The following is a 19,155-nucleotide window of genomic DNA, read 5'->3' on the forward strand; positions in this document are numbered from 1 at the left end:
TTGATAAAATTCTGCCTTCTTTTCATATTCTTCCTGACTGATGAGGCCATACAGATATTAAAATGATACCAGCTGCTTGCTCATGGTTTTGTCTGACTCTGTGCTTGGAAACAATACACTATATTTCTTCATTCTCATCTTTAAACAAGGTCAGCTATTGTGCAGCAAGGGTAGGAAGTTGGGGCGAGAAGCCACTGGTCAGACTTCTCTCCTTTGCAGGCCCACCTGTGTCTGCAATGTCCATACTCCATTCCTCCAGACCCAACTGATGCTCTGAAAAGGCATGTCAATCCACTACTCAACAAGTAATAGTTGGGACTTCCCTGGTGGTCCAGTGGTTAAGAGTCTGCCTTCCAATGCAGGAGACGCAGGTTTGATCCCTGGTTGGAGAGCAAAGATCCCACATGCCACAGGGCAACTAAGCCTGTGCACCACAACTAGAGCCCATGCTCTCTGGAGCTCCCGTGCCGCAACTAGAGAGCCCTCGTGCCACAACAAAAGATCCTGCGTGCTGCAACTAAGACCCGAATCGGCCAAATAAATAAATATTTTTTAAAAAAAGCAAGTAATAGTTGATTAGTGCCTACTGTGTTCTCAGGGCTGGGAATACTTCCCTGCACAAAGGAGAACAAAGTCCATGACCTCATGAAATTTACATCCAGCCACATTCAGCAGCTGTGTGTGAATTTGAAATCTCCTTTTCTATCATCTACCACCAGTCTTGCAACAGATGAAAGTTATTTGCATTGCCCTTGAGAGTTTTGTATATTTGGACCTAACCTATACAAACTTACCTCATATATCATCTTCATGGTTTGGCCCTTTGCATCTGGGATAGTGCATCAGAGAACTTGAAGTAAAGTCTCTTTCCCTCTCTTTTTTCATTTTCCCAAGTTTTAGATTCCTGAAATATTCACAGATTCTCTAAATTAAAAAAAAAAAACCAAGACTTTTATGGACTTTCTGTTCTGAATTAACTTAAGTTTGATGCTTCCAATCCTTGGAGTTAGGTACCAAGAAGTCTGAAATCAATGTAGAAGATCAGTCACTTGGGCTGACAGATGAAGCAGTCAGTTTTACTCTAAGAGATTTTATTGGTCTTTGTTTCTTCTTTCTTCCTTTCTTTTTTAAAAAAATGAACATTTAGACCATTCTTACTAGGAATATCTTAATTTCTGGAATCATTATAGTCTGATGAGTTTAGTCCTGGAATGGACTTTGTAAAATTTGGGTGATGAATTGCTCTGATTACACATGGAGTGGTATTCCAAGGCAGAAAGCTGAAAATGAGCATTCCAGAAGGGATAAAACCATCTGAATATGATATTAGAAGATTTTATATTTCTAGGTAGTTTGGACTTCCTGAGTTACTTAAGAAACAATTTTCTTTCCATCAGGAAATATCTTAGTCAGGTCTCTTTTTGTTGCAAGTGAGAGAAATTAATGTAAACTTATTAAAGTAAAAGGAGACATTTTATAAGCAAGGCAGGATGGCCTGCTAGAGAAATTAGGTGTTTTCTCCTTCCTTCTCTAAAAGGCAAGCAAAAGGTTAGCTTCTCCATTTTGGAGGCCTGATATATCCATCCTTTGCTCTTGGAGAGAAGAGGATGTTTTAAAGTCGGTTTTATTGATATAATTTATATATAATAAAATTTATCAATATAAAAAGTACAGTTTGATGAACTTGACAAAGAGATACAGTCATGTAACCACCATCGCGATCATGATACAGAACATTTCTATCACCCCCAAGAGTCCCCATATGCCTCTATGCAATCAATCCCCTCTCCAACCCGGCTCCCTGATACCCCTGCTTTCTGTCATAGTTTTGCTTTGTGCAGAATTTACATCTAAATGAATTGTGCAGAATTCATTTAAGTGAATTCTATAGTATGTATTTGTTTGTGTCTGACATCTTTCACGTAGTATAATTCTTTTCAGATCATCAATATGCTTGCATATTTCAGCAGCTCTGCCTTTTTATTGTTGAGTGGTATTCTATCATATACACATACAACGATTTCTTTATCTGTTCATGAGATGATAGATATTTGGGTCATTTCTAGCTCTGAATAAAGTACATGCTTTTGTGTGGACTTATTTTTTCATTTCTCGTGGGTAATTACCTAGGATTGAGATTGTTGCTTCATTAAGTGCATATTTAATTTGATAAGAAACTGTCAAACTTTCCCAAAGTGGGTGTATCGTTTTGCATTGCCAGCAGCAATGTATGAGAGTTTCAGTTGTTCTACATCCTCGGTATTGTCGGTATTGTCAGTCTCTCATTTTAGCCTTTCTAGTGGGCATGTAGTGGTATCTCAATGTGTACCCCCTGCCCGAGTTTTATTGAGATATGATTGACGTGTAGTATTGTATTAGTTTAAGATGTATAACATAATGATTTGATATATGTATATATAATGTGAAATAATCATCACAATAAGTTTAGTTAAAATCCATCATTTCACATAGTTACTATTTTTTTCTGGTGATGAGAAGTTTTAAGATCTACTCTTAGCAACTTTTGAAGGTATAATAACAGTATTACTAAAACTGTATTACTAACTATAGTCACCATGCTGTACATTACATTCCCAGAAGTATATATCTTATAACTGGAAATTTGTACCTTTTGACCACATATAAAGAGGTCAATTTCACTCTGAAAGGTTTTGTCAATCTTTCAAGTTTCCAAAATATTTAGAACTCAGAAATACTGCTCTTCATATGAGATCACAAGTAACAGAAGACACTCTTACACTCAGGCCCACAGTGAAAAAACTAATAGTAAAACAAGTTGAAGTAACTAAACAATAAGATTTGAAAATCAGTTATTGAATATAGAACTGGAAGACTGTACTTCAGGAAAATGGAAAATGGGATGGCTGCAATTCCATGATAAGACCAGGCCCAACAGAAACTGTAATAACAACAGAGCTTAGCTATGAGAATTTTCCACAATGACAGAACTTTAAAAACATGCTTTTATATTAACTAAAGATATTCACAGTTGAAACTGCCAAAACTTGCTTAATACCATATCTCCCTTCTCAATATTTAAAATCCACAGGATACTCGGACCTCAGTGAACATTTGATGGTTGGAGCATAACTGAAACAGTCAGTTCAAAGGTTCTCCCTACATACTTTGATTTTAAGACAAAATAATCTGTAAACTCGGGACAATGTTGCTTTCTCTAGAAAAACCTGACTAACATTGATCTTTGTCAGTGTACACTTGGTTCTTTACTTAACTCTTACCAGTGGTCAGAAAAGGTAACATACTTGAATTTATCCAGTGTCAAACTATACAATCTAACACTCAATGTTTCCCAGACACTAGGCATATTAGATGTTAGCAATATAGTCTTTTATTTTGTCACATCTTAAAGAACTTTACATTTTCAGGTACATGTCGAAGATGCTCCCAGGTACTTCCTTCTTCTTGGAAAGTAAGCAAGAAAATAAAACTTTCTCTAAGGAGCAACTTGATTCTTTTCAAAAACTGAAGATTTTGGAAGCTGGTGGCAACAGTTTCGTTTGCTCCTGTGACTTCCTGTCTTTCACACAGGGGCAGCAGGCCCTGGCCCAGGTCCTGATCGACTGGCCAGAAGAATACCTGTGTGACTCTCCATCCTCCGTGCGGGGCCAGCGGGTTCGGGACACCCGGCTCTCGCCTTCTGAATGCCACAGGGCAGCCGTGGTGTCTGCCGTGTGCTGTGCCCTTTTCCTGTCGCTCCTGCTCGTGGGAGTTCTGTGCCACCGTTTCCACGGACTGTGGTACATGAAGATGATGTGGGCCTGGCTCCAGGCCAAGAGGAAGCCCAGGAAGGCTCCCCGCAGGGACATCTGCTATGACGCCTTTGTGTCCTACAGTGAACGGGATTCCTACTGGGTGGAGAACCTCATGGTCCAGGAGCTGGAGCACTTCAGACCTCCCTTTAAGTTGTGTCTTCACAAGCGGGACTTCATTCCTGGCAAGTGGATTATCGACAATATCATTGACTCCATTGAAAAGAGCCACAAAACCATCTTTGTGCTTTCTGAGAACTTTGTGAAGAGTGAGTGGTGCAAGTACGAGCTGGACTTCTCCCATTTTCGTCTCTTTGATGAGAACGACGATGCTGCCATTCTCATTCTGCTGGAGCCCATTGAGAAAAAGGCCATCCCCAGCAGGAAGGGTTTCAGTTGAAGAACAATTCTAGTTTTTAAAAGAAAAATATCTATAAAATGAAATATTCTCAGGTTTCAAAATTCAGCTCTATGTTGATTCAGAGTTTTACTATTATGATTTTGCATAGGCACTAATAAATAGTATTCTTCAAAAGTTACAGATGTTATTGAAATCTCTTCAAAGTAGAAAAATTTTGAAGAATGAGCATTTGCGTACAACAATCTGTGTATTAGTGCAAGGATTACAGCAGATTTTCATTAAGTGATTTTTGACGGATATATTTATTATTTTCTCTATTACAAAATATTTTATGTGAACAAGACAGTGTTTTTTGATAACTGCATTTTAGAATTTCAGTCAGATTCTCAATAAATAGATACCATGAGAGTTACTTTTTACCGAATTATCTTTTCATATTGTGTTCATTTTCTAACTTTTTTTTTTTTTTTAAATAAGCTGTGTAGGCAGTTAGAGGAGGTCTTATACTGAAAAGAAGCTAAGGCGTTTTGGAGTCTAACCTGGGATTTGCCACTTGGCTCTGAGCCATATGACTTGAGGCAAGTTCTTTAATCACTTGAACTGAACGCGTAATAATATCAGAACTATTTATTTCACATGTTATTATAAGACTCAGGTGAAAAGATTTATGTGAAAGTGCTTCGAAAACGTGAAGAACTGAACACGTATAAGGATGTGCCTTAGTAGAAGGTGCTAATAGCTTTGCTGAGAGTGTAGAGAAAAATACACTGCATGTAGATGACACTGGTAGTAAGTTGCGGGTAAATACATAATTTCTACTTAACTTTGTCAGAATATTCTAATCAAATTTGGGATTACAAAGCAATAACATCAGTCAATCTAGGCAGCTCAACTAGAAAAGATATATAGAGAAAGAACAGAGGTTTTCAGTTTCAGGGCAAAAAATTGGAAAGAAGTTTTCTGAAGGACACACGAGAAATCATGAGGAAGAGAGGGGGAGATTTTGAAGTAATAAGAAGAAAGTGTTTCAGACAGCTGGAGAGCCTGGATGGTCAGGGATGCAGAGAAATGTCCCCACGGTAATCAGTAAACTGTATAGAAAAACAGACTCCATCCCCTCAAGTTCATATTCATGCCTATAGATTAAGTTTGCCTAAGGCTGGAGCCTTTGATGAAGACTAGGCATGTGGAATAGGGTAACACAAAGAACCCTGGGTTTAGGGTAAAATTCTGGTTTCAAATCTCAATTCTGGCACTTAGAATTTGCATGGCATTTCCTCCTGTGTCAAAGAGGAACTAGAATGCTTCTTCAGCCTCCAATCTCAATTTGGGAAGGTCAAATGTAATTATGAAAATAAAATATAGTTTATGAATATTAAGGCAGCTTAATTTTGAAAAGGTAGCTAGTTTCCCTTACAAACATGTCTCACTAGTTTCTGTGGCAATGAAGAAAGCCAATCTAAGACTGTTCGTTTTGGGAATTACCCATTTTGAGAAACAGGGATGGAAACGCGCAAGGGAAGGACTTATGTTCAAAATCTTAGACATAAGGGGGAGCCCACATCTTTTCACGGTAAGAGCAGGGATGGGAGGTGGGTGCTAGGGAAAGTCAGCGCACCACCAGGGGACCGCCACAAGATTGAAATTTTTTAAAAATCTGGGCTGTCCTTATCTGCTCTTCAGGCAAAATCTTGCTGCGTTGGTTTGGATAGTGACTGGTGAGTTATTTTAATGCAGGAGAGAATAGACTTGCGGGTGGAAGTGGACCCTGGAGATATACTGACCGGGAAATTGTGTTTAAAAGGTCGTGGTGGGGGTGGGAGGATGAGAGGCATGATTCGTGAGCCTGAATTTGGGCGTCCAAGGACGCAGAAGAATGGAGACGGCGTGTTTCAGGGCAGTAAGAGGCTTTGGGTGCCCGAGGCTTCAAGAAAATAGTGGTTGGGTAATAAGCCTTCTCGTTGGTTTCGAAATCTAACTCTGTGCTGGGGGAATCCCACGCGGAGGCCTTAAGCGTCTCCCCACACCCTGGCCCCAGCGCCCGCCTCCGACCCGGTCCAGGCACCAGGCGGCGGTGGGGTAGCACCTGGGTCACGGTCACCCGACGGAGCCCGCGGAAAGGGAAGCGGCGGCGGGCCCCAGGCCACAGGTGACAGGCGCGCTCCGCGGAACGGGTGGTCCCCGCACCCTGGAGAAGGGGGCGCCGGCCACACGCAGCGTCCCCGCGCACTCTTCCGGGGCGCGGGCAGGTCCGGGCCGGAGGCGGCAGAAGGCGCGGCCTGGCGGCAGCTGCGCATTCTCCGGATACATCGGGCCGAAAATACGCTCGGCGGGCTTCCTCGTTCCGCAGCCCTTCCCGGACCGGGCGGGCAGGGTCCCAGGGTGGCCGAGGCGCGGACGCGGGCGCCGGGCATCCTCGCTTCCCAGTCGGCGGCAGCCGGGACCCCAGTCGTGCGGCGCGGGCCCGGGGAAGGGGGGGAGTCCCCGGCCCCGAGGCCGTCGACGCTCCTGCAGCCCCGTCTGCTAGGCCCCGCACGGGAATGCGGACACCTGCCCCGCCGAGGTGAGAGAAGCGGGGACCTCACGGAAAGGGACGGGGGTGCGGCCGAGGTTCGCCCAGCCCTTGGCGTCCCGGTGCCCGCGGGCCTTGGCGGGGCCATCCAGCCTCCGATGGGGCGCCGCGGGGAGCTTCCGCGGGCTCCGCGCTGCGGCCGGCCGCGTTCCGGGAGGCGGGGTGGCCAGTGGCTCCAGTTCCCGAAGGGCAGCCCTCTCGCCGGCGGCTCAGGGCGCCCCGGTCGCCCCTGCCCCCTTCACTCGGAGCGGCGGTGACGAGGTTCAGGTAGAGGCTTTCAAGGTTGCATAGGTGCGTCCTGCTGGCGGTGCGTCTGCGCTCACTGCTTACCGCTGGGACCCAACTTCCAAAGGTGGGATTTCGGCCACCAGGGCTCAGCAATGGGACAGGGTCAGGACTCGGATCTGCCTAGGACTCTCGCTCCCCAACCCCGAGCCTGGTCTCTGCTCCGGGGGGGCTTCACGCCATTAAAACTTCGTCAACGTCTATAAATGACAACTTGTGTATGGAACTTGGATGTCAGCCAGGATAGTGTTTTTCCTGTTTGAAAAAAGAAAAAAAAAAAAAGGGCGGGGAGAGAGAGAAATTGTTCAGGGTGTAAACAATTCAGCCGGGTGAGATGCTTGTAATCTTGCAGAAGGTCTTGTCTGCACTGTTACTAACTCAGATCTTTACCAAAAAGCAACTGGGAGATAGGATGGCTGACTTGAAAATAGATACCAAAAAAAAAAGAAAAGAAAAGAAAAGAAAAAGGCAAATATCCTGACTTGATTACTTGAAAATGACTTATTCGCCAATATTTTAAGTTTCTTCTTCTTCCTGTTCTAAGCAGAGAACCTTTGTGTCTTCTTTAAACTTTTTATAATGTATCAATTTTATGAAAATGACCTGAAGTTGACAACATGTTTTGGAAGTTTCTAAGCCATCAGTTATTTTTTTTCATTGCTTTACTTAAGAATTTGGCTTGGTTGGTTAAATATCTTGTTTTGATTTCAGTGATTGAGCATAATTTATTGTATGTGGCACCTTGGGTGTGACCTCATAAAGATATTTTAGTAAATCTAAGTTGTACTTACTCCTCCCAAATAGGTTTGCTTGTCAAAAAACAATTTTTTTTTATCTCCACAATGTCATTTAAAATTTATATTACTTTTTCCTCATGCAGGAAACCCATGTCTGAGTTTCTGAGTGCTGTCTTTCTTATCTATCGTTACACTAAAAAAATCCACTTGTTGCTTCTTGTTGCCTACTCTTACCTGGTTGATTTTCCATGTGTTGAAGAACATATGTTTTGGGGTACTTCTTTCAATGAAGGTCTACAAATGTCTGAAAATGTCTTATCTTTACTCTTGGATGATTATTTAACTGGGTAGAGATGTCTAGACTAACAGGTATGTTTTCTCAGCCCTTTGAGGCTGTTATTCCATTGTCTGGGGGCTAGATGAGGAATTTCTATTCTTTGGGATTCAATATGCATTTATAATTTGTAAATTTATGTTTTTCTTCAGTTCTGAAAAATTCTTAGTTATTATATCTTTTAATATTTGGATCCACACCAGCATATGTGGCAGGCCTGGGTTTTGATTTCTTATGGGAGATTTCTAGGAGGCTAGCTTCTAGCCAGGTGGAGACCCTGGGTCAGAGGGCAGAGATTTTTGAGGCCCCTGTTCACATATGGCGTAGCCTTTTCTCTGTGCTTGGCTTTATGGAGAGCCCACTGTCACTTCTCTACCATGCGCTGGGCCATGAGTCCTTCTCTAGTCTGGCTTCACCCAGGCATCTCAGCCCTCGCCCTAAAGTGGGCGTCTGTTCCTGGTTTCACTCTGGGCCACAGGGCTTCAACTTCCTCTCAGCTAAGTCGCCTCTAACACCAGGCTTACTCCTCAGACTTCCATCCTATCCCGAGTCTTGGACTAATAATTCCTCACCACTCTGGCAACTTTCTGAATTCTTTAAGCAGATGATTTTTGTGCTTTGTGCAGATCCACAGCCTTTATTAGATCTGACTCCACTCCATCTAACTTGAGCCATCGCCCTTCCCTTTCTCAGTGTCTTACACTGAGGACTTCTCTGCCCCCTCCTGTAGTGTATTGGGGAAATGGGAGGAGAGACAAGTAATTCTGACCTAAAGTGTCAAGCTGTTAACTGTAGTTTTAGCATCATCAATAATTATTATTTGTTGAAAGCCTACCGTGTAATAGGTATCATATAATATGTATATGAAATAGCCCAAGATCTCTGCTCTTATAAATTTTACGTTTTAAAGAGAAAAAGCCAGGAAAAATAAAAAATGAACGTATTTGACCTTACATCTTAGCCAAAAATTGGTATCGATTTCTTAAGATTTGTGCAATATGTTACGAAGTGGAAAAAATCAGGTAAATTTTGGTCCTCCAGTACAATTATACTAAGAGGATTTCTTTTTCAACAACCGTTTAAGCAGAAAGACAATGGGATAGACATAGTGCCAAATAGTAATATCCATTTCATCTTAACCCTGTCAGTTTTAGAGGTGGGGACAACGCTAGATCTGTGGCCTCTATGGGTTAGTTTCTGTTGTCTTCTGTTTCTGCTTTTCTCATGCTTATCACCTTGCTTTCGTTAGTGCCCAGTTGTTTTTCATTTTTTACTGGACATTCTATTTGAAAAATTGTTTCCAGAAAGAAATCTAAGGGCTAGGATGATGTTTTCTTCTTCTGGAGAAAATTTTCCTTTGCTTCCTTTCCTTTCCCATGAGCACTAGCGTTCCAGAAATAATCTTAGTCCGTATTCAGAGATCAAGGCTGCCCGAGCCATCCAGATAAGTCAAAGCTGTGATGCAACCTGTGAGGACTTGTTTTCCTCTAGTTCGGCCTTATCTATCCCATCTGTGACTGCCCCAGACCTTAACATTTAACTCCCTGCTTTCTAAGGCTGTCAAAAGTGCTCTGCAGCTGTCAGACTGTGCTTACTGTGTTCAACTCAATGAAAGACAAAACTGAAAAATCTGTCAGAGAATTTAAAAGTATAAAAATGACATAGCAGAAGTGGAAAGGAACCAAATAGAAATGATATAGATGAAAACTGTAATAATCAAAAAATTTAAAAGCAGTGGATGGATTTAACAGTAAATTAAACATAGCTGAAGGAAGGAAAATAAACTAGAAAATAGATCAGAAGAAAATACATAGAATGAAACTTGAAGAGACAAAAAGTATGGAAAGAACAGAAGAGAAAGAGACATGGACAATACAGCTAAACTAGTGTTTAGATGAAAATGCATGACCTGAAATGGATATATTAGAAATGAAGAATGGCTGAAAATTAATGAGGAAGCATCTATCTCAGGAAATTAGAATGAGAACCGTAAAATAAATCTAGAGAAAGCAGAAGGAAGTAAATAGTAATATGAGTAGAAATTAATGAAATAGAAAATAAATAGAGGCTTTATAGAGTGAGAAGTTGGTTATTCAAAAATGCTGATAGGACTTCCCCGGTGGTGCAGTGGTTGAGAATCTGGCTGCCAATGCAGGGGACACAGGTTTGGTCCCTGGTCCAGGAAGATACCTCCCACATGCCATGGAGCAACTAAGCCTGTGCACTGCAACTACTGAAGCCCGTGTGCTGCAACTACTGAAGGCCGTTCACCACAACTACTGAAGCTCACATGCCTAGAGCCCGTGCTCCACAACAAGAGAAGCCACTGCAATGAGAAGCCCGTGCACCTCAATGAAGAGTAGCCCCTGCTCGCTGCAACTAGAGAAAGCTCGCGCGTAGCAACAAGGACCCAATACAGCCAAAAATAAATGGATAAAATAAATAAATTTTTAAAAATGCTAATAAAAACGATAAACCTCTGGCAAGACAATTGAGAAAGAAAGCAGGCACAAATACCATCTAAGGAATAGAATAGAGGTCCTGCAGACATTAAAACAATAAGGGGATGAAAGCAACTATGTCAGTAAATTTGAAAATTTGGAAGAAAATGATAACTTCTTTGAAAAACACAACTGACAAAAGAATAAAAAGAAAATCTGAATCATTCTGTAGCTGTTAAATTAATGTATTTAACAAAAACAAACAACAACAAAAACTGTATGAGGACATTAGGAGAAAGAAATTTGTAGGGCAATTTTACTTCTGAATATAGATTCAAAAATTCTAAACAAAATATTATAAATAAAATCCAGCAATATATAAAAAGGATAATATATCCAGACGAATGTGGGTTTATTCTAAAAATGCAAGGTTGCTTTAACACATTTATCCATTGTAGTCACCGATATTTATTAACAAAGTGAAGGAGGAAATGTTCTTATCTCAATAAGGAAGAAAAAAAGTTTTGATAAAATTCAACATTCATTAATCAAGACAATGAAGTAAAGGTATAAGGATTGGAAAAAGTAAATAAAACCATCATTATACCTGGATGATATGATTGTGTATGTAGAAAATTAAAAGGAATCTACAAACTGTGAAATTGCTGAATTAGTTTTGCAAGGTTGCTCAATGCATGGTAGATATGTAAAACTTAATTGAATTTCTCTCTCTGTATATATAGGTATATGCCACATATAAGTAAGTAATACTATTTTCCAAACTTCAAAAGTATCAGATGTCTAGAAATAAACCTCACAAAATATGCTCAAGACCTCTGTGTAGAAAATCATAAGACATTATTGTGGTAATGAAGAGCCAAATAAATGGAAAGATATATCATGCTCATGGATTGAAAGATTCAATATTGTAGTGATGTCAATAATTCCAAAATATCTATAGAGTTATGGCATTGCCAACTAAAATCAATGGGTTTGGGCTTCCCTGGTGGCTCAGTGGTTAAGAATCTGCCTGCCAATGCAGGGAACACGGGTTCAAGCCGTGGTCCGGGAAGATCCCACATGCCGCGGAGCAACTAAGCCCGTGAGCCATAATTACTGAGCCCGAGTGTCACAACTACTGAAGCTTGCGCACCTAGAGCCTGTGCTCCACAACAAGAGAAGCCACTGCAATGAGAAGCCTGCGCACTGCAGTGAAAAGTAGCCCCTGCTCACCACAACTAGAGAAAGCCCACGTGCAGCAACGAAGACCCAACACAGCCAAAAATAAAATAAATAAATTTATTTTAGAAAAATCAGTGGGTTTTGTTTTTGAAACTGATAAGCTGATTCTGTAGTTTATAAGAATATGCAAAGCACCAAGACTAAGAATCACTTAAAGAAGAACAGGGAGGAAGGCCTTGCTCTCCTGGATATGAAGATATGTCATATATTTAATATAGTGTGTTACCGGTACAAAGATAGATAAATAGACATTGGATCAGATTAGAGAGCCCTGAAACAGACTGACCCTTAGATGGACACGTGAGTACTGGCAAAGGTAATACTGTTGATTGTTTCCCCAGAATGATCTTTTGAAAAATGTGCTGAGTCAAACACTGCTTCCTGCACTTAGTTCACTGCAGATGAGAAGGTTCTGATGGTCTGATTGTCCCTCCGCCCAACAAACCACCTTGCTCTGCCTGGGGTTCTCAGCACCCCTTCCACCTGCTAGTGCCAAGTGCAAGACAGGTTGACAAGCATGGGACCTTTTTCTTTCGGTTAAAGAGCATGCTCCTCCTGGAAATGTATTCAGTGAAAGTTGTTCAAGGAGAGCTGTGGTTTGGCACTGTGAGATCTCTAACTCATGGGGGCATCAGGACAGGCAAGGGGCATGCTCCAATATAAGATCTGAAGTATACAAATACGAAGTTGTAAATGCATATGGTTAAGCCCTAGCCCTTAAACTGCTTGCTTTTTCATCCTCCATCATTCATTTACTTTCATCTTTCAACCCACGTTTGGTCCTGCTGCATATTCCTAGATGGTACTGTGCCTTTAAGTCATTGTTCAGTGGCGGTCTGTTGCTGGATGTGTCAGGGAATTCATTTTTTATCCTTATTCATACATTCCATTTCCCTGTCGGTTATGTCTTGGGGTGTGTGTGTGTGTGTGTGTGTGTGTGTGTGTGTACGCACGTGCTACATCTTACAAAACGTTTCTCAAGAACTGGAATTAAGCTATGGTGTCAAACACAATCACTCATTTGAACCTCTTTTCTTTGTAGGTGAGATCACTGGACAATGCCACCTGCTTTGTGGACAGTGTGGGTCTTGGGGTCTGTAATCAGCCTCCCCAAGGAAGGAGCCTCTGATCAGGCTTCTTCTCTGTCTTGTGACCCCACTGGTGTCTGCGATGGCCGCTCCAGATCTTTAAACTCCATCCCCTCAGGGCTCACGGCAGCTGTGAAAAGCCTTGACCTGTCCAGCAATGAGATCACCTATGTCAGCAACAGCGACCTGCGGAGGTGTGTGAACCTCAGGACTCTGAGGCTGGGGGCCAATGAAATTCACACGGTGGAGGAAGATTCTTTTTTTTCGCTGAGGAGTCTTGAATATTTGGACTTATCCTACAATCGTTTATCTTACTTCTCATCCTCCTGGTTCAGATCCCTTTCTGCCTTGAAATTCTTAAACTTACTGGGAAATTTATACAAAACACTCGGGGAAAGATCTCTTTTTTCTCATCTCCCAAATCTGCGAATCCTGAAAGTAGGAAATAGTAACAGCTTCACTGAGATTCAGGAAAAGGATTTCGCTGGGCTAACTCTTCTTGAGAAACTTGAGATTAATGCTCCAAATCTGCAGACATATGCGCCGAAGAGTTTAAAGTCGATCCGGAACGTCAGCCATCTGATTCTTCATCTGAAGCAGCCTGTTTTACTGTTGGAGATTTTTGTAGATATTTTAAGTTCCTTAGAACATTTAGAACTGAGAGATACTAATTTGAACACTTTTCATTTTTCAGAAGTATCCATCAGTGAAACGAATACATCGATTAAAAAGTTTACATTTAGAAATGTGCAAATCACTGACGAAAGTTTTACTGAAGTTGTGAAACTGTTTAATTATGCTTCTGGAGGCTTAGAAGTAGAGTTTGATGACTGTACCCATGATGGAGTTGGTGATTTTAGGACATTGACTCTGGAGACAATGAAACGCCTACGTGACGTGGAGACATTAACAATACGGAAGTTGCATGTCCCACAGTTTTTCTTATTTCATGATCTGAGTAATATATATTCACTCACAGGAAAAGTTAAAAGAATCACAATAGAAAACAGTAAGGTTTTTCTGGTTCCCTGTTTACTTTCACAACATTTAAAATCATTAGAATATTTGGATCTCAGTGAAAACTTAATGTCTGAAGAAACCTTGAAAAACTCAGCCTGTGAGCATGCCTGGCCCTTCCTAAAAACCTTAGTTTTAAGGCAGAATCGTTTGAAATCATTAGAAAAAACTGGAGAAATTTTGCTTACTCTGAAAAACCTGACTAACCTTGATATCAGTAAGAATAATTTTCATTCAATGCCTGAAACTTGTCAGTGGCCAGGAAAAATGAAATATTTGAACTTATCCAGCACAAGAATACAAAGTTTAACCCGTTGCATTCCCCAGACACTGGAAATTTTAGATATTAGCAATAACAATCTCGATTCATTTTCTTTGATTTTGCCAAAACTCAAAGAACTTTATATTTCCAGAAATAAGTTGAAGACTCTACCAGATGCCTCCTTTTTACCTGTGTTATTAGTTATGAGAATCAGCAGAAATATAATAAATACTTTCTCTAAGGAGCAACTTGATTCTTTTCAAAAACTGAAGACTTTGGAAGCTGGTGGCAACAGTTTCGTTTGCTCCTGTGACTTCCTGTCTTTCACACAGGGGCAGCAGGCCCTGGCCCAGGTCCTGATCGACTGGCCAGAAGAATACCTGTGTGACTCTCCATCCTCCGTGCGGGGCCAGCGGGTTCAGGACACCCGGCTCTCGCCTTCTGAATGCCACAGGGCAGCCGTGGTGTCTGCCGTGTGCTGTGCTCTATTCCTGTCGTTCCTGCTCATGGGAGTTCTGTGCCACCGTTTCCACGGACTGTGGTACATGAAGATGATGTGGGCCTGGCTCCAGGCCAAGAGGAAGCCCAGGAAGGCTCCCCGCAGGGACATCTGCTATGACGCCTTTGTGTCCTACAGTGAACGGGATTCCTACTGGGTGGAGAACCTCATGGTCCAGGAGCTGGAGCACTTCAGACCTCCCTTTAAGTTGTGTCTTCACAAGCGGGACTTCATTCCTGGCAAGTGGATTATCGACAATATCATTGACTCCATTGAAAAGAGCCACAAAACCATCTTTGTGCTTTCTGAGAACTTTGTGAAGAGTGAGTGGTGCAAGTACGAGCTGGACTTCTCCCATTTTCGTCTCTTTGATGAGAACGACGATGCTGCCATTCTCATTCTGCTGGAGCCCATTGAGAAAAAGGCCATCCCCCAGCGTTTCTGTAAACTGCGGAAGATCATGAACACCAAGACCTACTTGGAGTGGCCCGCTGATGAGACGCAGCAGGAAGGGTTTTGGGTAAATTTGAGAGCTGCAATAAAGTCCTAGGATCCTTCATTAAGGGTCAGTCTTGGTCTGGTGGTGGTCTTTCTATCACTAGTTATAACTAAGTCCATTCTGACCCAATTATATGTAAACTATATGAATGAGGACTTGCTTACTGAAACAACTAAAACTGTTCAAAAGCTGCTACCAGATTGGAAAAACATGGTTCTGGGCTTTTCTTTATCCTATGAGATAATCATGATCTCACTGCATTATTGATATCTGAATTATCTGTACCAATTGACTTAGTGCATTAGGAAACAGCAGAAATGAGCAGAAGATTTCAAATGACTGTGTCCGTCAGCTTTCTGCCAGGAGACTCATGCATGTCTGTAGAGGTCGTTCTCCATCCCCGCAGCTGTCCCTTCTGTGCCTGATTGCTCTCAAGAGCAGCAAGGCAAAATGTTATTGCTGTTCTTAGAAAAAAAGTGCTGTGTGTCCTCATTAAGCTTCACAGGATACAAAAAACACTAGAAGGTATATTTTCATATGAACTGGATCTGTCTTTCTCGCTATTTGATAAGTTTCTCCAGCCATAGTTACTTGAGAGAGGGTATATAACCCAAGATGCAGTAAATTATGTATTTCTATGAAAATGAAACTAATGAAATATATACTCAGTTTTGAAGGATTTGAAAGAATCCCCCTATATCCCTGACTCAGATCTTCAGCCTTTAACTATGTGTGAAGTTCTAATTAGTGTCTGGTTACTCTGCTTTCAGCCCCATCTTCTAGTCGGCTTCCCTTGCATCATGTTGCTTTTTCCTTCTTTGAAAAGTCTTGCTTCTGATTTTTTCTCTTTTTGAAACATTATGAAAGTACGTATGAGCTAAATAGATTTTTAAGCAAGTATAGACCTAGAGGTTCTTCACAATGACTCAGAAATATTTGATACACAATAATTTAAAAGATAGATACGACTTCCATATGTTAATTTTTAGAATCTAGATAATAAGACATTAAGTGAATACATTAAATTTAAAAGTGAGGAGCTATTTATGGACTTCAACTCACTCCTTAAGCTGGGAACCACATGTGAAAGGAAGTGACCTTGCTCAGTCCTCAGCCAGAACTGGGTCTGTGTGGTTAGTTGGGGTCTGGAATCAGAAGGACCTGGGTTAGTATGCATGTATCTTTGGGCAACTCAATCTGATCCCAAATATTTTCCTGTCCTTAAGATAGGGATAATAATAAATACATCGTAGGGTCTGATGTAGATGTCAAGGTGCAGTAATATCAGTAAAGCACTGGCATGTGCCCCTGGATGAGGACCAACCCTATGAGAATGGGTACCATGGGGTACTCGCACAGGGTGACAGGTGCCTGTGGTAGGTGTTAGCTATTATTATTATTTTCCAAGAAGGAAGTCCTCTTATATATTATGGTTTGTAAATGAATGTTTTTGTGTTATGAGTACTAGCAGGGATCTAGGGTATATTTTCTGTCGTTTGCAGAAAGTTATCCCAAAGAAATAAGTTCATTAAGTGCAGGACAGGCTTTAGTCCTTGGGAAACCCAAACAGTGGGTTCTTCTATCTCACACAAACTCCTGGGAGAGTGTAATGGAGTACCCAGCCTAAGAAAAAAATAGACAAGTTCAGGAGAAGGAGACTTGAGATGCCACAGAAACCAAACACAAAATGGACTTTTTGCTTTAGTCCTCTATTTCCTTCCTACATTAAGCACAATGTTAATTGTCATGAGAACCAGACAAATTTAACGTGGACTTGACCTGTAGATTTAATTTCAATAATTTAAACAGCAATAGAAAAGCTTCATAGTTAATTGATAGATTTAAAATAATATTTTAAAAATAATCTATTTTTCTCATTGCAAATGTTAAACTGTAGAAAATTTGGACAAGAAACAAAAGCATATAAAATAAATTAAGAATCAGTTCTTATCCCTTTACCTTGAGATAACCACTGGTAACTGAGTAGTATATACATATTACTTCACAAAACTGAGACTAGATTTAATTTATTTAAAATTAATTTATTTTTTGGCTGCGTTGGGTCTTCATTGCTGTGCACGGGCTTTCTCTAGTTGTGGCAAGCAGGGGCTACTCTTTACTGTGGTGCATGGGCTTCTCATTGCAGTGGCTTCTTTTTGTGGAGCACAGGCTCTAGGCTCGTGGGCTTCAGTAGTCGTGTTGCGTGAGCTCAGTAGTTGTGGCTCACGGGCTCTAGAGCACAGGCTCAGTAGTTGTGGCGCATGGGCTTAGTTGCTCCGCGGCATGCGGGATCTTCCCGGACCAGGGCTCGAACCTGTGTCCCCGCATTGGCAAGCGGATTCTTAACCACTGCGCCACCAGGGAAGCCCCTGAGATTAGACTTTAAATGCCTAAACTGTGTAAAGGAAATAGCATCTTTATTTTTTTCTGATATTGTTTAGTAATTATCTAACATTTCTGAACTCTGAGGGTCATTCAGAATTCCATGAAGACACATGCTGGTTTACTTGCCCAGAGTCCTAAAGGGTCTTCACTCTGCTCTCCATAAAAGGCAGATGGCAAATACATCAGAGGTGCATTTAAGGGCTCTGCTACAAAAGACAAACTAATTTTTAGTTGGTGCTTTATCCAGTTGTGAGGTCTTTTATTTGTCTGTAGCCTGTAAGTTCAAAAATCTTGATTTATCTCTTTAATCCTTGCACATGCCTGGTACGTAATAAATATTGAATTGTTGAAATGTTTGCTGAGTAGAGAAATAAAGCAGAGTTAAATCTTCTAATAATCTGGATGATGAGCCAGCTGTAATACTGAAGCACTGAGCAGTTTCAAGAAGGAATATTACCAACCAGAAAAATCTTAATGTGAGTTATTGTCATTACAACTACAGTGGAATTTTGTATAGCATTAAGTGCGTTGCTGATATTTTTAAAACATTTATTGAAGTATAGTTGATTTACAATGTTGAGTTAATTCCTGCTGTACAGCAAAGTGACTCAGTTATACATATATACATTCTTTTTCATATTCTTTTCCATTATGGTTTATCACAGGATATTGAATATAGTTCCCTGTGCTATACAGTAGGACCTTGTTGTTTATCCATTCTATATATAATAGTTTGCATCTGCTCACCCAAACTTCCAATCCAACCTGACCCCACTCCCCCTCCCCGCTGGTAACCACAAGTCAGTTCTCTATGTCTGCGAGTCTGTTTCTGTTTCATAGATAAGTTCATTTGTGTCATATTTTAGATTCCACATATAAGTGGTATCATGTGGTATTTGTCTTTCTGTTTCTGACTGACTTCACTTAGTATGATAACTTCTAGATCCATCCAAGTTGCTGCAATGCGTCGCCAATGTTTCCGACAATAGATTTGTTTCTTTTCTACTTCATACAAGTGTAATGTCTTCACGTATTGCAGAATAGATGTCTGGTGTGATGTAGACAGTGTTGGCTGTTTAACAAATGACCAGTAATTTAAAATGAATTAATTTTGGGGAGTTCAACATATTCTTGGGTTAATTTGTTTGACTGGTCTTCCCAATTCTGTTAATTTTTTCTTTCTTGCTGGATTAATTCATTTGGTCAGCAAATATTTATTGAGTGCCTGTTATGTGCCAGGTACTGCTCCAAGTGCTGGAGAGATAGTAGGGAACAAAACAGATAAAATTCCCAGTCTTCATGGAGGTGAAGACAAACAGTAAACAAATGAGTCTATGATATGATTTCAGGAAATGCTGTGAAGAAAATAAAAGCAGAGTATGGCCATGGATTGACTGTGTGTGTGTGTGTGTGTGTGTGTGTGTGTGTGTGTGTGAACAGAGTGGCACAGAAGAGAGTGCTTCTCTTCCCTTTAGTGCAGCCCTTGGGTGGGCTGAGTGCATGGGGCAGCCCCAGGAAACCCAGCATAGCTCTGGCCCATTGAGTGGACTGCAACACACTGGTGCTAGAGGCTTCAGGAGTGCTCTCTGCACAGAAGGGCTCTGTGGTGCCAAAGCTGCCACGTGGTAACAAGCACAAAGAA

The 19,155-nt window shown here is 41.2% G+C and overlaps 2 protein-coding genes across 4 annotated transcripts; one reads left to right on the forward strand and one right to left on the reverse strand.

Moving 5' to 3' along the window:
• Positions 1–3,353: 3,353 nt before the first annotated feature.
• On the reverse strand, positions 3,354–5,997 carry LOC125964224 (uncharacterized). Its single transcript, XM_049709122.1, has one exon. It carries the CDS (start codon positions 4,093–4,095, stop codon positions 3,379–3,381), a length of 717 nt encoding a protein of 238 aa, XP_049565079.1. The 5' UTR covers positions 4,096–5,997; the 3' UTR covers positions 3,354–3,378.
• A 162-nt stretch (positions 5,998–6,159) lies between these two features.
• TLR2 (toll like receptor 2) lies at positions 6,160–18,903 on the forward strand. Of its 3 annotated transcripts, none has more exons than XM_012536013.3 (2): positions 6,160–6,301; positions 12,806–18,903. In XM_012536013.3, exon 2 carries the CDS (start codon positions 12,822–12,824, stop codon positions 15,177–15,179), a length of 2,358 nt encoding a protein of 785 aa, XP_012391467.1. In that variant the 5' UTR covers positions 6,160–6,301; positions 12,806–12,821; the 3' UTR covers positions 15,180–18,903. The 3 variants fall into 3 exon arrangements, with proteins under 3 accessions (XP_012391467.1, XP_012391465.1, XP_033259518.1); XM_012536011.3 differs by lacking the exon at positions 6,160–6,301 and adding an exon at positions 6,579–6,715; XM_033403627.2 differs by lacking the exon at positions 6,160–6,301 and adding an exon at positions 6,963–7,076.
• Positions 18,904–19,155: the final 252 nt, after the last annotated feature.

Source organism: Orcinus orca, chromosome 4 (assembly GCF_937001465.1).
Source record: "Orcinus orca chromosome 4, mOrcOrc1.1, whole genome shotgun sequence".
NCBI classification, from domain to species: Eukaryota; Metazoa; Chordata; class Mammalia; order Artiodactyla; family Delphinidae; genus Orcinus; species Orcinus orca.